This window comes from Mastomys coucha, unplaced genomic scaffold (genome assembly GCF_008632895.1).
Source record: "Mastomys coucha isolate ucsf_1 unplaced genomic scaffold, UCSF_Mcou_1 pScaffold14, whole genome shotgun sequence".
NCBI classification, from domain to species: Eukaryota; Metazoa; Chordata; class Mammalia; order Rodentia; family Muridae; genus Mastomys; species Mastomys coucha.
The window spans coordinates 115,319,292-115,337,827 of record NW_022196896.1 but is presented as its reverse complement, the minus strand read 5'-3'; the positions used below and the strand labels follow the sequence as shown (position 1 = coordinate 115,337,827).

The window sequence follows — 18,536 nt, the reverse complement described above, 5'->3', positions numbered from 1 at the left end:
GCAACTGCTGAGTGCTGAAGCTTAGTACTAAGCCCAGCCCAGGTCAGTCAGACAGAGTAGGAAAGCTAAGTAACAAAGGAATCACCATGGGAACCAGGCACCCCACATACTCAACCCCAGACGCAGAACATGACAACAGCAAAAGTCAAGAGTAAAGAGTATCCTCAATTACATGTTCAATTATTCGTCAAACAGCTACAAATAACTATTTTTAGCTCAAAGTCCATCACATCACTTTTCCACATTGCCGCTCCTCACACCAGAGTGTTTTATGAGTAACAATTTCAAACACAGGGAACTCAACTTGCAGAGTATAATTTAGAGTCTAAGAACGCAAACCGAGCAGGTGCCTTGATTTCTTAAGCGGAAAGCAACACATCATTTTAGATTAATGTCCAGATGCAAGAAGTCAATTTGAATTAAAGTTTTACAATATATTGGTGAAGTAGCTGTCTCTTACAGTACTGCACCCACACCCCAGTCTTATACCCAAGGACTAGACAGGCGAACACCTGGGGGGGGGGGTCTGAGGTCTCACCCAGTCTTACTGGAAGCAATGGCATCATCCTCATGCCGACTGTGCAAGCCCAAACCATACTGTCCAAGTATGGCTGGGACCCTGAGGCACTGAGACTAATGTCACACCCCTGCTTCCCTGTCCCAACTCAGCTAAGAAAATCATCCAGGTGGCCTGGCAGATGAACCACGTGCTGGGTTGGAAAGAGCCTGTTGGAAACCTGAGGGGCGTGATTATACTGAAGGGTCTGACTCTTGCCTCCACCCAACAGCAAGGGTGGAAAAGTTTCCTTTTCCTGCAAAGGAAACTGGGGTGATGAATAGAGCCCTGTTCTTAGAGAGCCCGCCATATATGTCTGGTGTGCTGCTTGGGATGAGCATCATGTACGGTAGCACCCAAGAACTCAAGTCTCAGGACTAGTGGTCAAAAAACCTTAGTTGTATTCACTGTTTCCTGGCACACACCATTACACTTTCCTTATGTAGGTTTCCCGCAGGTTGTACTCCCTCCCCAGAGCAGTTCCCTGCCCCTCCCTCCTGTCCTAGAGATCTCAGCCCTCCCACAACTGCCACCCTGGGCTTCCTGTCTTTCCTGTCCCCAACCTGAGAGTGTGTCTCTGGTAAGAGCTAGGCTTTATAGTCTGTGTCCCTGGGTTTGCGAGCATGGGGAACACTACAGAATTAGCAAGTGACTTCAGTCAGCCATGCAATGTATACAGAGTGCCAATTGTCAATTTAAAAATAGTCCCTTAAAATGTATCTAGCAGGTATTCTAAGTCCTTGCAGGAAACTCCCACGTAAAGGCTTGTCAAAATGGGCATAAGCAAATGCTTGCTGCCACAACTGAGCAGTGGACAGGTGTAGTGAAGAGTTGGCTGGCAGGTGACTGCCAGGCACAGAAGAATTCTGGAGGCCAGAGACGCCAAAGCCACAGTGCACATAACTGAACTGGCCACTGATAAGTATCTCATGACTAGATGAAGGGTGATGTTACATAACGGAGTATGGAGACTAAAGTTCTATTCATTCTTGACTTCTTCTTCCTAGGGTACCATTCTCCTCCCTTCCTGCCTGATGTCCTCATTTTGGGAGTGAGGAGAACAGGTCAGAGAGGGCCATAGAGCAACAACCTTACCTTTCTGGAAGGGAACTGGTCCTCCCTTTAGGAGAAGCCAAATTTTAGTTTGATTACTAACTGCCCCCAAATTTATCATCTCTGCCCTTCTCATGGTCCACCTGTCTTTGTTAACACAGGTAGATAGCCAGGCAGACTTGGGTATTGACTTGCACAGTACCCCAAGATACTGAGAGGTACATGTGTCTGGGAGCCACACTGGGACTCTTCCATGGTATCCCACTTTCACCAGGCAGTGCCATTCACCCCTGTGTAGTTCATCACACTAACTTTAAAAGCAGCCAGTGTTTCAAAAGCGAGAAGCCCACTGTTCTAAGAAGTGGACACACACGTTAGCACTTGCAGAAAATCTCTGAGAGGGCTGAACCAAGTGGAGACAAGGCACCTTCCTGAAGAGACTCCACGTGCTGAGAGAATACTCCAGCTCTCTTCCTGGCTTCTCTTGAGAAACAATCACAGGAGGGCCAAAATGGCTGCCAACCTCCTACAAATATGACCCAGGAAAAACAAATAAAATGCCAGAGGCTACCAAGTTCCCACCACACTGGAGTCTCAGAAAACAAGGACTTCTCTAATACTGAATAAAAAAACCAAAGTCCTTTGAAAGAGAATAAAGAACAAAAAGTTGCTTAGCTAACAAGAGAGAAAACCCAGTGAAGACAGCGATGGACAGTTCAGCTCAGTGAGGCCTGTGCGTGTTGTTGCTCACGGCCTCTCTCAGTTTTAAGTGGGTAGTTACCAGGCATTCTTCTTTTACAATGGATTCCTCTACCTCTGAATGACCTTAACTGGCTGATCCACGGACGGATGAAATTAAAATTGCTCTCAACACCCAGCCTGGGGACGCCGCCTTGGACACTTTGTGCAGCTGTGTCCTGCCTGCCTGTCGCCACAGAACACAGGCTCAGAGGGAATATGGCTTCAAGCCCACCTGAAGCTACACCATCTACCTGCAGCAGAAGTACTCGGCTCCTCAGGTGCACCTGAGGCTGAGCTTACCTGAATTTGGTGAGATGTGTAAACTGCTCATGTCCTTGGCCAGGCCGTTGGTTTTGGGACTGGAGATCGGTGCGCAGGCCGACGTGGCTCGGGGCGGCCTCTTCCCCGGCACCTTCACAGTGGTTCTCAAAAGGTCTATCTCTTTGCCGTGGACGTTCTGCATGTAATCCTGTGTGAATGGTAAGCACCCAAGAGAGATTAGACAGAGGATGGGACCCGAGACCCTATCAATGTCATGATCTGTAATCCCCTGGCTGTCATTTTCATCGGCAGGGTGTGGGCAGCATCAGTCTTATTTAAACCCAGGCTAGGCATCTACATGCTGACCTGATCTAGGACTGGGAATGGGGAAAGAAACACTTTTGCTTCCTGGATGCAGTTGAGGAACCTGGGCTGGTGCTGTGAATTCTAAGACATAGTCCATGGGGAAACGGGGGAGATTCATGACAACAGCATCCAAAATTTAAGGATGTAACTAAGTTGAGCTGGCTATATCTACATGACATGACACGAGCTACATTTACTTGAAAGAAGGACACCTCAATTGAGAAGATGCCTCCATGAGACCCAGTTAGTGATCCATGGGGGAGGACCCAGTCCATTGTGGGTGGGGCTGCCCCTGAGTTGGTAGTCCTGGGTTCTACAAGAAGGCAGGCTGAGCAGGCCATAGGAGCAAGGGGGTGAGCAGCATCCATGCGTGGCGTCTGCATCAGCTCCTGCCCTATTTGAGTTCCCGTCCTGATGTCCTTCAGTGACGAACAACAATGTGCAAGTGTTGGCCACATAAAACTTTTCTGCCTCAACTTGCTTTTGGTCACAGTATTTCATCACAGCAACAGAACCATAACAGACAAAGACTGGAGGTGACTGGAGGACATGAAGGGCCAGCAGCAAAGTACTATCATCAGCAACAACAACAAGAGAGTATTCACAGTGGGCACCGACGAGAAGGTACAGGTTTTCCTGTTGACAGCGGAAGGTACTTCTGCCAAGTCACCAGTATGATTATTTAATTGTGAGTTGAGTGAGGACACCAACAGACACCCCAGACTGCAGGGGAAATGGCCACGGAGCCCTAACCGTGCAAAGAGCTACAGGTGAGGGAGGAGAGCTGGGAGCAAGAGGCGGCCTTTCCCGGGGAGGAGCACACCGATTGGCTGTTCAAGGCCAATGGTCAGCCCTGAAAAGATTCAGACAAGTATCATTATATGGACTTAAATGGCCTTATTTGGGGATGTGTGTGTGTGTGTGTGTGTGTGTGTGTGTGTGTGTGTGTGTGTGCGTAATAACAACTGATGAAAAGAGAGGCCCTAGCCAGGCTGTGGTGGCGCACACTTTTAATCCCAGCACTTGGGAGGTAGAGGCAGGTGGATTTCTGAGTTCGAGGCCAGCCTGGTCTAGTCTCAAAAAACAAAACAAAACAAAACAAAACAAAACAAAAAAAAAAGGGAGGCCCTGACTCTGAAGGAACAGGGAGGGGCTTACTGGAAGGTTTAGGGGGAGGTAAGGGAAGGGAGAAATGTTGTAATTGAAATACAATCTCAAGAATAAACAAACAGGAATGATCATCCTGTGCCTCCTGTAAGAAATGCCCCCACAGGCTGGTGTGCTTGAACACTTGGTCTCTGGCTCAGGGTGCTGTTTGGGAAGGTTGTGGGGCCTTTAGAAAGTGAAGGCTTCCTGGAGGAAATGAGTCACCAAAGACAGGCTTTAAAGCTGAATGGCTTCACTTCCTGTTCCCTCTGCTTCCTGAAGCAACATGACCAGCAGCCTCCCGCTTCTGCCCAGCTAGAGTAGAAATGCCACCCTTCCTTCAAATGCTTTTCAGGCAACTGGTCATACTCCCCCAAAGAAAGAAAACAAAGGGAAACAAAAACCTAGAAAGGAATCCACCAGACCCTTGGCTCAATGGAGCAAACCTTGCAAAATGGCTGTGTCCCCGAAGCCAAGCTGTCAGCCTGTGGTGCTCTTGGGAGGACTTAGGGGTTACTTAGATCACTAGAGGTGTGCTCTTGAAAGGGACACTGGGGGGTAAGCCTGCCTTTAGTCCCTCTATCCTTCCTTGCCTCCAGATTCCTGTTGCTGTGTGGTGAGCAGATATCCCCTGCCATTACATGCTACTTGCAGGCTCAAAGCCACAGGGTGGGGTGACTGTGAGCTCAAGTTTCTGAAACTACAAACCAAAATAATACTTTCTCCCACAAAGGTCGGTAATCTCAGGAGTGTTTTGTCACAGTGATTGAAAGGAGACAAAATTGGGCTGGTGAGATGGCTCAGCAGGGAAGAGCACCGACTGCTCTTCAGAAGGTCATGAGTTCAAATCCCAGCAACCACATGGTGGCTCACAACCACCCGTAATGAGATCTGACGCCCTCTTCTGGTGCATCTGAAGACAGCTACAGTATACTTACATATAATAAATAAATAAATCTTTAAAAAAAAAAAAAAAAGAAAGGAGACAAAATTTGGAATGTGGTCCTGCCAATTCTCTCATGCATCACTGTCATCGCTTTACTGACAAATTAAAATACAGTTAACAGGAGTGTCATCATCACCACCAACACTACCATCATCATCATCACCACTATCGCTACCACCATCACCACCACCATCAACAGCACCATCACCACCACCATCAACAGCACCATCTCAATGAGGCCTCTTGTCTACAGATACAACATTTCCCATTGCCTGAATGTGTGACCCTATCACATTTTAAAAGGATACATCCTGAATTACTCTTGCATAAATAATGTTTCCGGTACTTTAATAGTAAGCAGGAAGTAGGACTAGGACGGAAACAAGAAATAGGATTCTTGGTAAACTCAGAAATTTGTGTTGTCCTAAGTGATTAAATTCAGGTTGGGGCATCTGACCTGACTATCTACGTTCCATTTGTTCTGAGCTCCTAGGTGTTCAGCTAACAGACTCAGACAGATAACTCACACACACAAAACAGGAAGATCAGAGCTCTCGTCTGCTGGAGATCAGCAGGGTGATGCATACTGATGGAGTGGGGCGGGGGTCAGGACAAGTCTGTGCTCACTCCTGGGAAAGAGGCAAGCCATCTAACGGAATTGCAGAAGAATGTCCACGGCCTAGTGGACCAGGTACTGGGGAGCTGCCTACAATGGTCAGCCTTGACTGCCATCCTAGTTATGCTGAGAAGTGTGGATGACAGAGGAACTGAGCCTCTCCCATATGCTGACAGGAAGTTCCTAAAGACTTAGCTGAGGTGGGAGGACCTGCCATGAACACAGACAGTGGCACTATGGGTAAAGCTTTTGTAGGATTTATTCTCTGCTTCCTGGTCACCATGGTGTGAGCTGTATTTTTTATGCCCCAACCCCATGATGGTAGGATGTGGATCAAAGATGGAAGAAGTTATCATCATCAAGTCAGATTGAAGGATAGTGTGGACCCTGATGGGAAAAAAAAACAGCACTGCAGACAGCAAGTGAAGCTCTTGTCTATCAGGGAAGAGGGGACTCCAGCCAGGGCAGGTCTTCAGAAAAAAAGGCTGCTCTTCTCATCTCTAATGCCTGCCATTAATACCCACCCACACGCAAGCCCAAGTTTCCAAACAGAGCTATGCTTGCAAACAGTGAATTCCTTCTTGCGCAGTTACTCCTCCCAAATACCAACTTGCTGTAACTTTCTCCTTTAATGCCGACTCTTGACAAATTAAAATACAATAACAGGAGTGTAATTGAGCATTTATTGCTTATGAGTTCCAAAATGAGGCTAATCAGAGAGTGACTAAGCCCCAGCGTGGGCTCTTTTAATAGGCATGTTTTAACATACAATAACCAGGATATTTTATTTAAAATTATTGTAGAAATGTAGAGTCTGCTTTCTGGATCTGAACCAAATGAGGGAAAGACATTTATCTTGAGCCCAGCATGGGCTGGCCGATCTGTTTTCTTGCCTATGTGAGCCAGTGCAGCATCAGAATTGGCTCTAGGAAACTTGAGTATCGGAGGGCTCTGAGGGTGGCTAGGTTGGTAAAGTGCTTGCCTACAGTCTCATTGCTGGGGAGGAGGGTGAGCTGCCTTGCCATGCTTGTGTTGCAGGTGGGAGAAAAAGTGAGGAAGACACCCGACTTCGTCTACCCTCGGCAGGTTTGTGTGCATGCACATACACACCAACCAACCAACCAGTCAGCCAGCCAGCCAGCCAGCCAGCCAGCCAGCCAGCCAGCCAACCAGCCAACCAACCAACTGAACAGAAACCAGAATATTCATCTGGCAACTCCTATATTTCCATTCTACCTTGCAAGAATACAGCCTTTTCATCTCTGCCTGGCTTGGTACTTGTGGAATTAAAGCTGGGACCACTAAACAATGTGGTGTCTTCAGAAGCAGACAGGATGTGCAGACAGGAGTAAGTATGAGGCAGGGACCTCGCTGGGTAAAATAAAGACAGCAAGCTTATTTTGATATGCAAATACCACTCAGCTACCCTTCTCCATGTTAGCTGCAGAAAATGCTGATCGAAGATAAAAGAGGGGAAAAAACCTTTAACAAGGCATGAGGGTAATTCAAAGCCAAGTACTTTTAAACAGCACTTAACAAGTCCCTGGGGCCCACTCAAGAGCCAGGCCCCCCAGAGGTGCCATCTCCCGCCCCTCAACAGCTTGAAAAAGTAGTAATTGCAAACCTATTTGCATTTTTTCTCCTCAACTTGTCCACGCTTATCATGTGAATTCTTTTTTCCAAGCCAGCACCAGAGCAAAGGGACCTGTTCCTGAACGCGCCAACAGCTCGGCAGCCATGCTTGCTGTCCCCCTGCACCCGTGCCTGCACCTTTGCCTTCCCCTGTTTTTTACATTTTGCTTCTAATTACGTTGCATCTATTGCCGTACACTTAATTAGCTGCATTAATGTGATTTCTTTTCACATAGTCAAGCAATTAAGAGCTATGATTGAGTTTCATTCAATTAGCCTCAACAAACACGCTAATTGATGTCCCAGATGCAAATGAGGTGCGATGAGAGAGACCTGCTTGCAATTGAGAGCCAAGGCAGAGACCCAGAGCTTTCAGCTTGCTGACAGAAGCACAGTTTAACGTGGCTCCTGCCTTCTGTAGGGTGGCCTTAGGAGAAAGACGAGGGGCCATTAGCGCCTCTGTGTTCCAGATCATTCCGGATATTGAGGCTTCACTGTTTGGCGGCTGTACAATGTGGACTCACACTTCACAGTTAGGTGTCCCTGGACTGGAAGGTGATCAGCTGGGTAACATTTGGCTGCTGCAGACTGAGTGCTGCACAATTCCCATCAGCAGACAGTTACAAGGCTGTCAAGAAAATTTCCCCCAAGAACCTCAAAAGCAATCCCAGCCATCCCCGAGCCTTCTGTGTGCGTGATAGCCTAGATGGTCTTCAGTAAAGGGGAAGTTCATCTTCGTCACCTCTGGGGCATTTGGCACTTGAGTTAAGCACAAAATACAGCAATCCATCAATAGTCCCTAAAAATATTCTTAGCAGATCGATTCTCGCTGCCTTACGTCTGGAGGTTACGTTCAGATGCCTGTGAAGGATGGCTGGCTGATGCAGTCACGGGGTTAGCCACAGCAGTTAACATGATCTTGAAGCCCAAGTGAAATGCACAAGCCACGATCCATACCCCCAAACGACATCTACCACAAACGCAAGGCCTGAGAACGCCCCAGTAGCTTTACTTGCTGGCTGCCCACTTAAGAGAACCAACCAACCCCACTTTTGTTAAACAGATAATTTAAAAAGAATTACAATGCTTAAAGACAAATGGGGACAAAGTAAACCTTTGCTGCAGTTAGATTTTCCCAATATGCTCTGGCCTCTAAGTATACAATGTGTTGATAAGGTTGACGTGTTGCTGTTGCAATATATAATACTTTGTTTCAGATAACTTTTACAGAGATGTTGAAATTCGTTTTCTTTATAAATTATATTATCTTTATTTACTTTATTTATTCTCCCCCCCCCCCGCCCGTGCGTATGTGTTCTGTATAGGTCAGAGGATAAACTTGGGTCCTGGCAGCAGAAGCCTCTCTACCTAGTGAGCTACTCCCTTCTCTTTACTTTACTTAAAGGCGCAGCCAAGATAACCAAACCATCCTCCTTTCTGTAATTTTGTTTAGTAATCCTCAGAGTGTGACCCTCCATGGCTGTCAGGGATCCAGAAGTCAACAGTTCAGAGTGGCTCCAGGAGGTAATTTGCCTTTTTTAATTGTATAGCAGTTTTTCCTAATGTTGCATGAGTGACAGGGCAGTTTACAACAAAAAGGTACTTTCATTTTCTGATTTTCAACCAGCAAAGCCTTTCTGAGGACCTGACAATCACTGGTACCCTGGTACCTCGTTTGGAATTGCCAGCTAAACTAGCCTTTTTTTTTTTTTTTAAGTGAACCAATGTTTTCACTTTACAAAAGGACTGTCACACAAAGGCTATAGTTATCTCTTAGGAAATTAAAGGTATTTTCTTGAAAAAAAATGAATAAGTCTGAATCCTTTGACTAATGAAGGAATCTGAGCACCCTTGCAAAAAAATTAAAAATTGAAACCCTTATTTCTCACTCGGCATGAGATTGGCATCTTTCAAATACTGAACATATTCTGAAAAGATTGGTGATGGTACTAATGTAGTATCTGGATATTATGGATGGAAGGGAAGTGTCACGGTTTGGAAATCTGAACACTTCACTTGAAAAACATCACTGTACTGAAATGGTTGTTGCGTGACGCTGTGTACATGGATGCATGTGGCCAGGCCTATGTGGAGAAAACACATGAAAAATCATTCATGGTGCAGTATGATGGGCTCATTCCTAAGTTCTAGGGTGTACACACTATGCTTTGGTATATCATCAAAGAGCAATACTCAGGATGAGCGGAAATGGTATTTAACATACGTGTCCCTCTTCCCCTAAGATGTGAGTAGATGCCTTATACCTTGAACGAGAACTGTCAGATTTTAAAAAGGATTAGAAAAACAGAAAAGAACATTGCCACTTCATGGCTTTCATCTGGAAACTACTCTCCTTCTATTTATCTACGGGAGGAGGCACACATGTGGCCAGCCTACACCTTCTGTAATCTCTTCTTGCACTCCACCATGTGGCTTGCAGGGATTGAACTCAGGGAGTTGGCAACAAGCAACTTTATCTACTGAGCCATCTCACTGGTTTGTGAAATATATTTTCATAGAACTATTATCTACCTGAACACAGAATATGGGGGTCCTTATTTTAAATGAACTTGAACATTTAAAACTTTTGTTTGAATGCTTGATATGAAAAAAAGACCCATTTCTTACTTTCACTGTACTTTGAAAATGTCCAGGTTCAAAAAGGAAGCCGTAGTTCATTAACTTCTGTTTTTTAAAAAAATCTCACACAAAAAGTGTATGTAAGAGAAGCCATTGTTAGATACACTGCTATTCCCAAACTCCATTTAATATATTTTTCAAAGGAAACTAATCCATAAAGACAGATATAGCAGCAGCCATTCACGGAGATCAAGCACATATGAGAGTCCCACACGTATGAATGATAAACAATAGCCTCATGCATAGTCACGGGCAGAGGAGAGGTGCACACCTAAAAATACTGCGGAAATGCTCAAGGACTACGAAGAATCTTCTGGCCACATCCTTTCAGATCACGGAACTCAAAGACCACATCTCTCCTTCTCTCCAAAGGGTCCCGGTCACAATAGCAAGGTAGGAGGCAGCTTCAAAGCCACAAAATTTCTATGAGGAATAATTTTGTTTCCCAAGACAGCTGACAGAATCCGAGTGCTCTGCTTTTACAAGGGCCTTCTTGAAGAAGGACACTTCTCAGTGCATATGCACCTGACCCTGGACCATCGAGGGAACAAGGCAGCCACCAAATAAGAGTCTCACTGTGACTGAGGCTGAGGTATCAGTAGACTGCCCCGGTGAATGCCTCACTGGTCTGGGTAATTATGCCACTCCTGGTAGCTGGTGGAACCTGGCTGGGGATCATTGGCAGCACGCTTTCCCTATGACAGTACAAGGGCCAGGGCAGACTCATCCCTGCACGTCGGCAAGGTGAATCTCCGTTCTGTTCACTATTGCGACCAGCATCCAACCATAATGGGCGAAATTCCAACATCAGCCCGGGGGATACGTTATTGTAATATAAATCTAAATAGCAGAAAATCCCACAGTGAATTATGAATATACCTTTGGCCCCTTGATTGTATCCGTCTTGATTGACTTACTCTACTGAACGTCACACTGCAAGAAAAGAGTCTTCTCATTTTAGGTTCAATTGAACATTACCCGGTTGTAACCCATGCGTGCTCAAACCTAGCCTGCGCCAGACGAGCGCTTCCGCCACGTGAAAGACTGTCTATCACTTGAGGAGCCGCAGGCAGCTCCGAGGGCAGGGCATGTCCCCACGGTAAACTGTGCAGGCGGGGCAGTGCTAACAGAGGACTTCAGTATTTAAATAGTGGTAGGGTAGTGGGTCATCTTAGCATCTGCTCTACAGAAATGCTCAGCACGGTGGCTTCTGGCTAGCCTGGATGTCTTTAAGTTTTCAGACTGTTATTGAATAAACTGGCTAGAAGAGACACTGAAAGAATGAACTGACTTAGGAACAGGAGGCTCTTAGGAACTGGAGGGTACCAGGCCTTTACCTCCGTTATGTAACCTAAGGGGGCACTCGAAGGTCCCACTGGAGGTCCCACAAATTTTAAGTACTTCTAATTTATAAGAGCCCACACAGGCCTGCTTAGGAGTCTCCTATTGTCAGAGCTTTCTGTGAGCTATGTTCTCAACTGCTCCCGTTGTCCTTCCAGCCCACAGAGGTACAGCACCATGGACAGATCCAATTTGCATGAAGGCAACCACTCATGATTTCCACGATCTTCTCTCCCATACTGAGGTCAAAAGACAAGGCTTCTCCAGAAGGGAAGACAGGCCTCCACCAAGTAGCCTGAGTGACTGTTAGGGACTATCACTACTTTCTCACTTACTGTGAGTGTGGGCTGGTGGCTTCAGCATCCTGGTCTACGCATCCACAGCCTTCCTGCCTTGTGGGATGATCGCTGTGAGGTTTAAGCTAAGGTGATACACGAAAGGCTTAAGAAAGTGCCTCGGCTCTTAATAAATAAAGGCCCTCACTACTTCTGCCCACTGCTTCTTCCTCTCCCACTTCATACAGTTATTTCTCGAGCTAAAGGTGTTATTCCCAACCTTAGATAGCAGTTCCGACATGAGACACCATTAGGGGTGACTGTGAATCAATTTTTCACTTTACAGTAGAGGGGGAAAAATCCCTTGAAATGCTGGCATTTTCTAGTTCTTCTCCCCTCCTCTTTTTGTGGGGGGAGGCAAGTATGTGGCAGTCAGACATTTTTATTGCAAAACGCTGTCTGGAAAAGATGCAAAGTAAAACCTGCTAAAATGCAAGGGCAGAAACCCCCCACAAAACTAAAGGGGAAAAACAAAAGGCCCTTCCCTTTGCTTATTGAGTTCAGAGGCATAACAGGCTGCACCCTGCAGCAAACGGGAAGCTACACTAATTTTAAAGCCATAAAATGCTATCAAGTGCCCTGCGGGGCAGGAGGCTCTGAAGCTAGTGGCACCTAAATAAGACATGGTTCATTTACTCTGTAGCTTAGCCTAATGTAATCATCAGCGGTTTCTTAGCCTAGAGTTGTTAACAGGCGAGTAGCCGGCGCAGAGGCAGCCCTCCCAGCCACTGAGGGGGCTGCAGCTAGATTGCTGTTGATTAGAAAATTTTTCAGTTTTGACAAGCACTTAATGAACATAAATCGCACCTTGATTGGTTTCCTTTCGGGGCCACGGGCACACCTGAGCAGAAGAGAAGGGGCCTCGCCAGCGCCACCCTGCCCTACCTTGGGAGACCCTAGCAACACACGGGCAATCAGGTTATGAGCCATAGAAGAAAATATTTATAAAATAGAATAATGAAATTCAATCTCTCAGAGGAAGAGGGAGAGCATTTGCTACCCCCCTCGGCCATCCTCTCCCACTGAGACCTCAGTGGTGACTGTCACCACAGGAAAACATAGGGTTTTGATTTATCTGCCTTTCTGGGGAATTTCTGGCCACAATTTGTAACACTAAAAGGCCCCCCAAAGGGGGGTGGTGTGTGCAAAATGATACAAATTGGGTACAAAGGATAGCCACTACTATGTGAACTGTCATTTGGTATATCAATGTTTCCTGGACTCTTCTAGAAACTTAAAGACTCAAAACCATGAGTCTGTGTTTACTCACATGCGTGCTCTCTCTCTCTCCCTCCCTCCCTCCCTCCTTCCCTTCTCTCCCTCCCTCCCTCCTTCCCTTCTCTCTCTCCCTCCCTCCCTCCTTTCCTTCTCTCTCCCTCCCTCCCTCCTTCCCTTCTCTCTCTCTCTCTCTCTCTCTCTCACACACACACACACACACACACACACACCCTTCATTTTACTAAAGCAAGCAAGAAGACAGTTTGCATCCTCAGGAAACGGCTCAGCAGGGCTCTCAAACATCTGAGTCCCCGGTCTTCCTCTCTCAAGGTAACCCTCCATCAACATCAAGACAGCTGCAAAGGAGTGAGCACACATTCTGGCCATTTGCATTTACATAATCTGGTATGTATATGATGTGTGCCTGTGTTCATATAAATGTTCCTATCTATGTTGTGGTATGTGTGGAGGTCAGAGGTTAACTTTGAGTACACCTGACCTTCCCCCTTGAGAAAGTCTCCTCTCTTTCTTGATGGCATTACATCTTGTCAGTAGCTCAAGAGCTTTGGAGAGTCTCCCGTTTCTGCCTCCATCACATGCAAGAAGCTCTGGATTACAGATGTGACCCACTGGACCTGGCTTTCCATGACTTCTGAGGATTCCCACTCAGGTCCTCACACTGCACACAAAGTACAAAGTCTGCCCTCTCCTCAGCCTCATTTCTATTTTTATCTGAAACGCTGCCCAAGGCCTGGAGTAGCATAAAAGAAATTCTTTGGGCAGAATAAGGCTTTGACAGAGACTCTAACTATGTGTATGAAGATGCCTGGGTCTCCCAGGGGCCCCTGAAAACACAGACACTGTCACAGCAAAGTCACTCCAGGGCTGTGATACTGCTTAAATGCACTTACATGAAATTTGGATGAATGAGAAAAATATTTTCCAGGTCACCCAAGGCAAAGGCAGGAGGCCTCCCCTATCCTGTGGAAGACCATGTCACCACAGGACACCTGGGGAGAGGATTTTGCATGTCCAAAGGGCTTATCAAGACCTCGTGATTCATAAGGGAGTCTGGACACTGTCCCATGCGCATCTCTCAAAGTAGGGCTTTAGGAGGCCGGGAAGCTCCAAAGTTATAGCCATTTCCTCCCACAAGTGGGGTTTAAAACTGAGTATCTCCAGCTCCAAGGAGTCATTTCCGTACTCCTCCACTGTGGCTTCACACCGTCAGGTTCCTTAGACCAAGAATGCACGAATGCAACGATGCCCCTACCACGGAGCATCCATCAGACTCCACATGCTGAGGCACCTTTTCTCTTCTGTGGCGACTAGGCACTGACTTGAGACTCAGACGACTCAGACGCACCAGCCAACTGAGCAGTTTACCAGTGAGGCACTGCACCTCAGGCTGCAACAAACTTTGGACCCTGAGGGCATGGCCAGGCGGCTATCTCCATCTGTGAGGTCTCAGGGTAGTCAAGGGTAGTCAAGGGTGGACACAGAAAGAAGAATGAAGAGGAAGGCTGGGGAGGTGGAGCTGAAGGGAGACTGAATTTCCATTCGAAAAGAAGAGAAGGTTCTGGGGACAAGCAGCACAGCCTTTGGCATGCTGAGGTGGCACTGTTTCTCTTCTTTTGACACTAGGCACAGACTTGAGACTCTAGTTTACCAGGAGTGCCTTGACTGGGCAAGATGGCGCATTTGTTAAGTAACAACAATTACTACAATTTACTTCAATCAAAGAGCAAAGTGAGGCTGCCTGCAGCTCCTCTCCATTGATCACATCTGTTCCCCACAGAACAGAGTCTATACAAGGCTGTGGCTTTTTCCTATGGCTTTAAAAGCACCATTGAGTGAATTCCTCCCCTATGACTTCAGGAACTCAAGCCCTGAAGACTTAAGGGCAGGCAAAGCAGCACAGAGTCCCACTCCTACCTGCCCACTGTCCACCCACATGCATGCATCCACCCATCCATCCTCGCTCCCCACCCTCACCTGCTCCCTCAGCCCTCTACTCCACTACTTGCTCACCCTACCTACCTGTCCTACCTCCCACCACCATCTTCCCTTCCCACTTACCTGTCCCTCTACCCATCTATCCATCCCACAAACCCACCTCTCACCAACCCTACTCCATCCACTCTATACACTCACCCACCCAATCAGTATGCCACCCTCATGGCAGTAGAGAGCACACTGTGTGGTGCTATCATATCTGAAGGAGAAAGAATAAAAAGATGAGACTCTCGTGGAGAGAGAAAAAGCCAAGAGATGGCAGGGTACAGAAAACTTCGCTGCAGGTGCTGTCACTCTGAGGAAACCAGGCAGAAAAGGGGCCTGCAAGTGACTTCTGACGTGTTCGTGTAAGAGGGTTGGTTGTTCAGCTCACAATTTCACTCTGGGCCTGGGGTCATGGTTGCACACCATGGTGGGAACATGTAGCAAGGGGAATGGTCACTGTATGGTATTCAGAAGCAGAGAGAGCTTCAGAAAAGTGCTGGGCCCAATGTCCTCCCTTCCAGGCCCTGTCCCCAATGGCCTAGCTTTTTTTTTCTCTTGTAAATTAGCCCTCATTCCTTAGAAATTCCATCTCTTCCCAGTAGAGTCCCAGGGCTGGAGACTACATCTCCAACCTGGCTTTTAGGGGACACCCAGCAGAGCATTGAATGCCACCTGCAGCGACAACATTCACATGTCAAAGACCTTGATGTGACATCCACCATGGATGAGTCAGGCCTCTTCCGGGATGTTAGACAGCATGTGTTTCAGGGAGAACACAGGCTTCTGCATACCCAAAGATGGGCCTTCATGCCAACATGGAGGACGCCCCCAAGGATGCTTTCGAGACCCAGTAAAGCCACATGCTCTTTCTACTTTCTGCCATCCTTGGAAACTCAAAAGAAGTATCAGTTGTGGTGTGGTCTGTCATTTAGAAACATCTTCCTGTTCCAAAAGAGGTGCCCCAAAAGACCAGAATAATACTAGTTGCTGGTGGCAAAACCCCAACCTTTGATCTTCCATGTTATGCCTGTGACATCCTAATCTAACTGAGTGAGATCTTTGTACTGTACTGTACTAGTATTTCCAATGGTGAGACATTATGTTTTATGAGTGTGTGTGCGTGTGTGCGTATATGCTTCCCACCCCACTAAGTGACTCCATTATGGATAACTTATATGCACATGTTGTGGTCAACAACCCAAACGGTAAGGTCTGGAACTCAAGCCATCTTGGATCAAGGACCCTACAAAGCCATATAACCCTGACATACAGTGTGACCACACTCAGGGCAACGAGGCCCCAGGCAATGAGCAATGCTTGTGGAAACCACTGGCCAGGGAGACAGCAGTGAACAGTGCAGGGCCATGACACTTAGTCATGAAGAAGCTAAACAACCCACTATTCATAACGTGACACAAACTGAAGCAGTGTGCCACCAACATTCACTGACTACGCTCATGTCCAAGATATAGGAAGGCTAGCCATTTCCTGTCAAATGGCCTTCCATGTGGGAACAAGAATAAGAATCTTTTGAACCTGGGAAGTTGCCGACGTGGAAGCTGTTCTGATTTCTGCATGGTGCTGGAGCAGCTATCCCAGGGCTTTGAGTGTAACCTCATGTTCTCCACAGGAAGTGGGAGGCCCATGCTGGCAGATGTGGGATGTAGTAGGGAGGCATGATCAGAGATTCTGCTTCCTTCACCCTCAAGTCTCCCTGTGCTAACTGGTCAGTGTGCTCTACTTGCAGGGGGTGCTGTGAGGAGCTGCTTGATCAGGCAGGCTCTTTCCCAGGGTAGATGTCTTTCAGAAGACCTCGTTAGGAATCATCTCAGATCCCTTGATGTTTCCTGTCTGCCTGGGAAACCTGGAGCTATTAAAATCTGAATTCTGATGACCATTTCCAGTGTAGCTGATTACTGACTCAGAAAAGCACCAAACTGAAGGCTCACGGTATATGTAACCACCTCTTGCTATAAGCACAGCCTCAGCTACCTAGTCTCTAATGCATCTGTAGAGTAAAAGCTGTCCCTTCTAGAGCCTAGTTCTAATTTTGTGTATCAGGGAAGAAAAACCAGGGCTGTTCTGATTTCAAGGGGGTGTCAGTAAAGAGGAGAAGCAAATGTGTAGAAGGGGAAAGCGATCCATACAGATAGGCTGGCCTGATGCCGAGGGAGGGTGGGGACAGCTGCCAGGCCCCTTGCAAGGAAGGCAGAGCTGGCCCTGACTGTGGCATGCTTTCTCACACAGGGTCCCATAATGTCATGTCCTTGGTTTGCAGGGCTCATTCTTACAGCCCCACTTAGGAAGTCTACCACACAGAGCTGACTCCAAGATGAGTATTGTCAGCCATGCACGTGGCTGTGCCCCGACAGACACAGAAGATGAATAGGTGGCCGTGCTGCGATGCAGAGCCCCGGGGCAAAGGTTCTTTCTCATTATCCCTCCATTTTCCATCATGGTGCTCCCTACGGCTCATAGTTAAGTCCACAGAGAGGGAACCTAAGGACCTCACAACACATTGCTCTGCACCCACGCTAAGGGGATCCAGGAATGAGCCTTAAATCCAGGAGACCCTCATATAGATCTCCTCCTCAGGACAGAGAAACAAATGCTTTGAGCCTTGGAGTTCTCGGAGATGAGTGATCTAAGACGTTTTTCTTAATTATTATTTTATTACTTGTTTATAAGTGCTTTGCCTGCATGTGTGTCTGTGTACCACATACCCAAGGATGCCAGAAGAAGGTGTTGGATTCCCTAAAACTTGAATTAGAGATGGTTTTGAGCTAAGATCTTCTGGAGTAACAGCCAAGGCTCTTAAAGCTGAGCCATGCCCAGCCAAGATGGATATTATTATTATTATTATTATTATTATTATTATTATTATTATTATTATTGTTAATTTGGAAAGAGAAACCACTAAGAACAAACCACTGAGTCAACAGTTCAAGGTGCCAGCAGGTTTCACAGAGCTGCTAGGCTCGCTCTTGCTTGCTTCAGTTGTGTTTAAAAGCCTGAAGCTGTCAGGACACATGTTCCAGTAGAGGTAAGCAGCAGACTTGGCTTGCCAGTCCTGAGAAAGCCAGGACATATGTCCCCTGAGAAGGCATTCCCTCTTACGTCGAGTGGGTGTGCTTCCTGTTACCTAACCTGGTTCTTGGGTTCATTTACTCAGCATCAGCTGAGAGGGAAAGAGGAAGAAGCTGAGTGGGTTTGGGGGGACCCCAGTTTTAGGCCCAACTTGTAACTAAGTGATCCCCTCAGCAGCTTCGGTCTCAGGACGGGCTTTTTCCTTGGGTATTCGGCTACATTAGCTTTTCATTTTATTCAGTTTGGTGGAAATTTCTGGACCCCATACTCCAAAAGGGTTGGAAGCCATCCTGAGGGGCAGAATTTCCAAACTTCCTACTTAGTGAATGATTCTCTGGGTTCCAGGAAAGATAGCTGCCAGCCACACTCAACGACACAGTGCACAACAATTATAGCTAGTGTAGGGTCTAAACGCCAGTGCGCTATCTTCCAACTTCTAGAAAGGCCACACAGCCCATGGCCAGCACTGACCTGATGCTGAACACGCTGTACCAGGACGCTTTGCCAAGATGGCCTCTGGTTTCACCATCTGGAGCCCCATGGGGCCCTGTGACTATGGTGGGCATCAGTCTGCCATTACAAGCTTCTCCAGTGCCT

General features: G+C 47.0%; 1 protein-coding gene across 11 annotated transcripts in view; it reads right to left on the bottom strand.

The window, feature by feature from the left end:
• Agap1 (ArfGAP with GTPase domain, ankyrin repeat and PH domain 1) overlaps window positions 1-18,536 on the bottom strand; it is a 445,290-nt gene that overhangs the window by 149,136 nt on the left and 277,618 nt on the right. For all 11 annotated transcript variants that reach the window (XM_031368368.1, XM_031368370.1, XM_031368366.1 and 8 more), the window contains one exon: window positions 2,651-2,819. In XM_031368368.1, coding sequence (XP_031224228.1) covers window positions 2,651-2,819 — 169 coding nt within the window. The remainder of the gene's footprint in view (window positions 1-2,650; window positions 2,820-18,536) is intronic.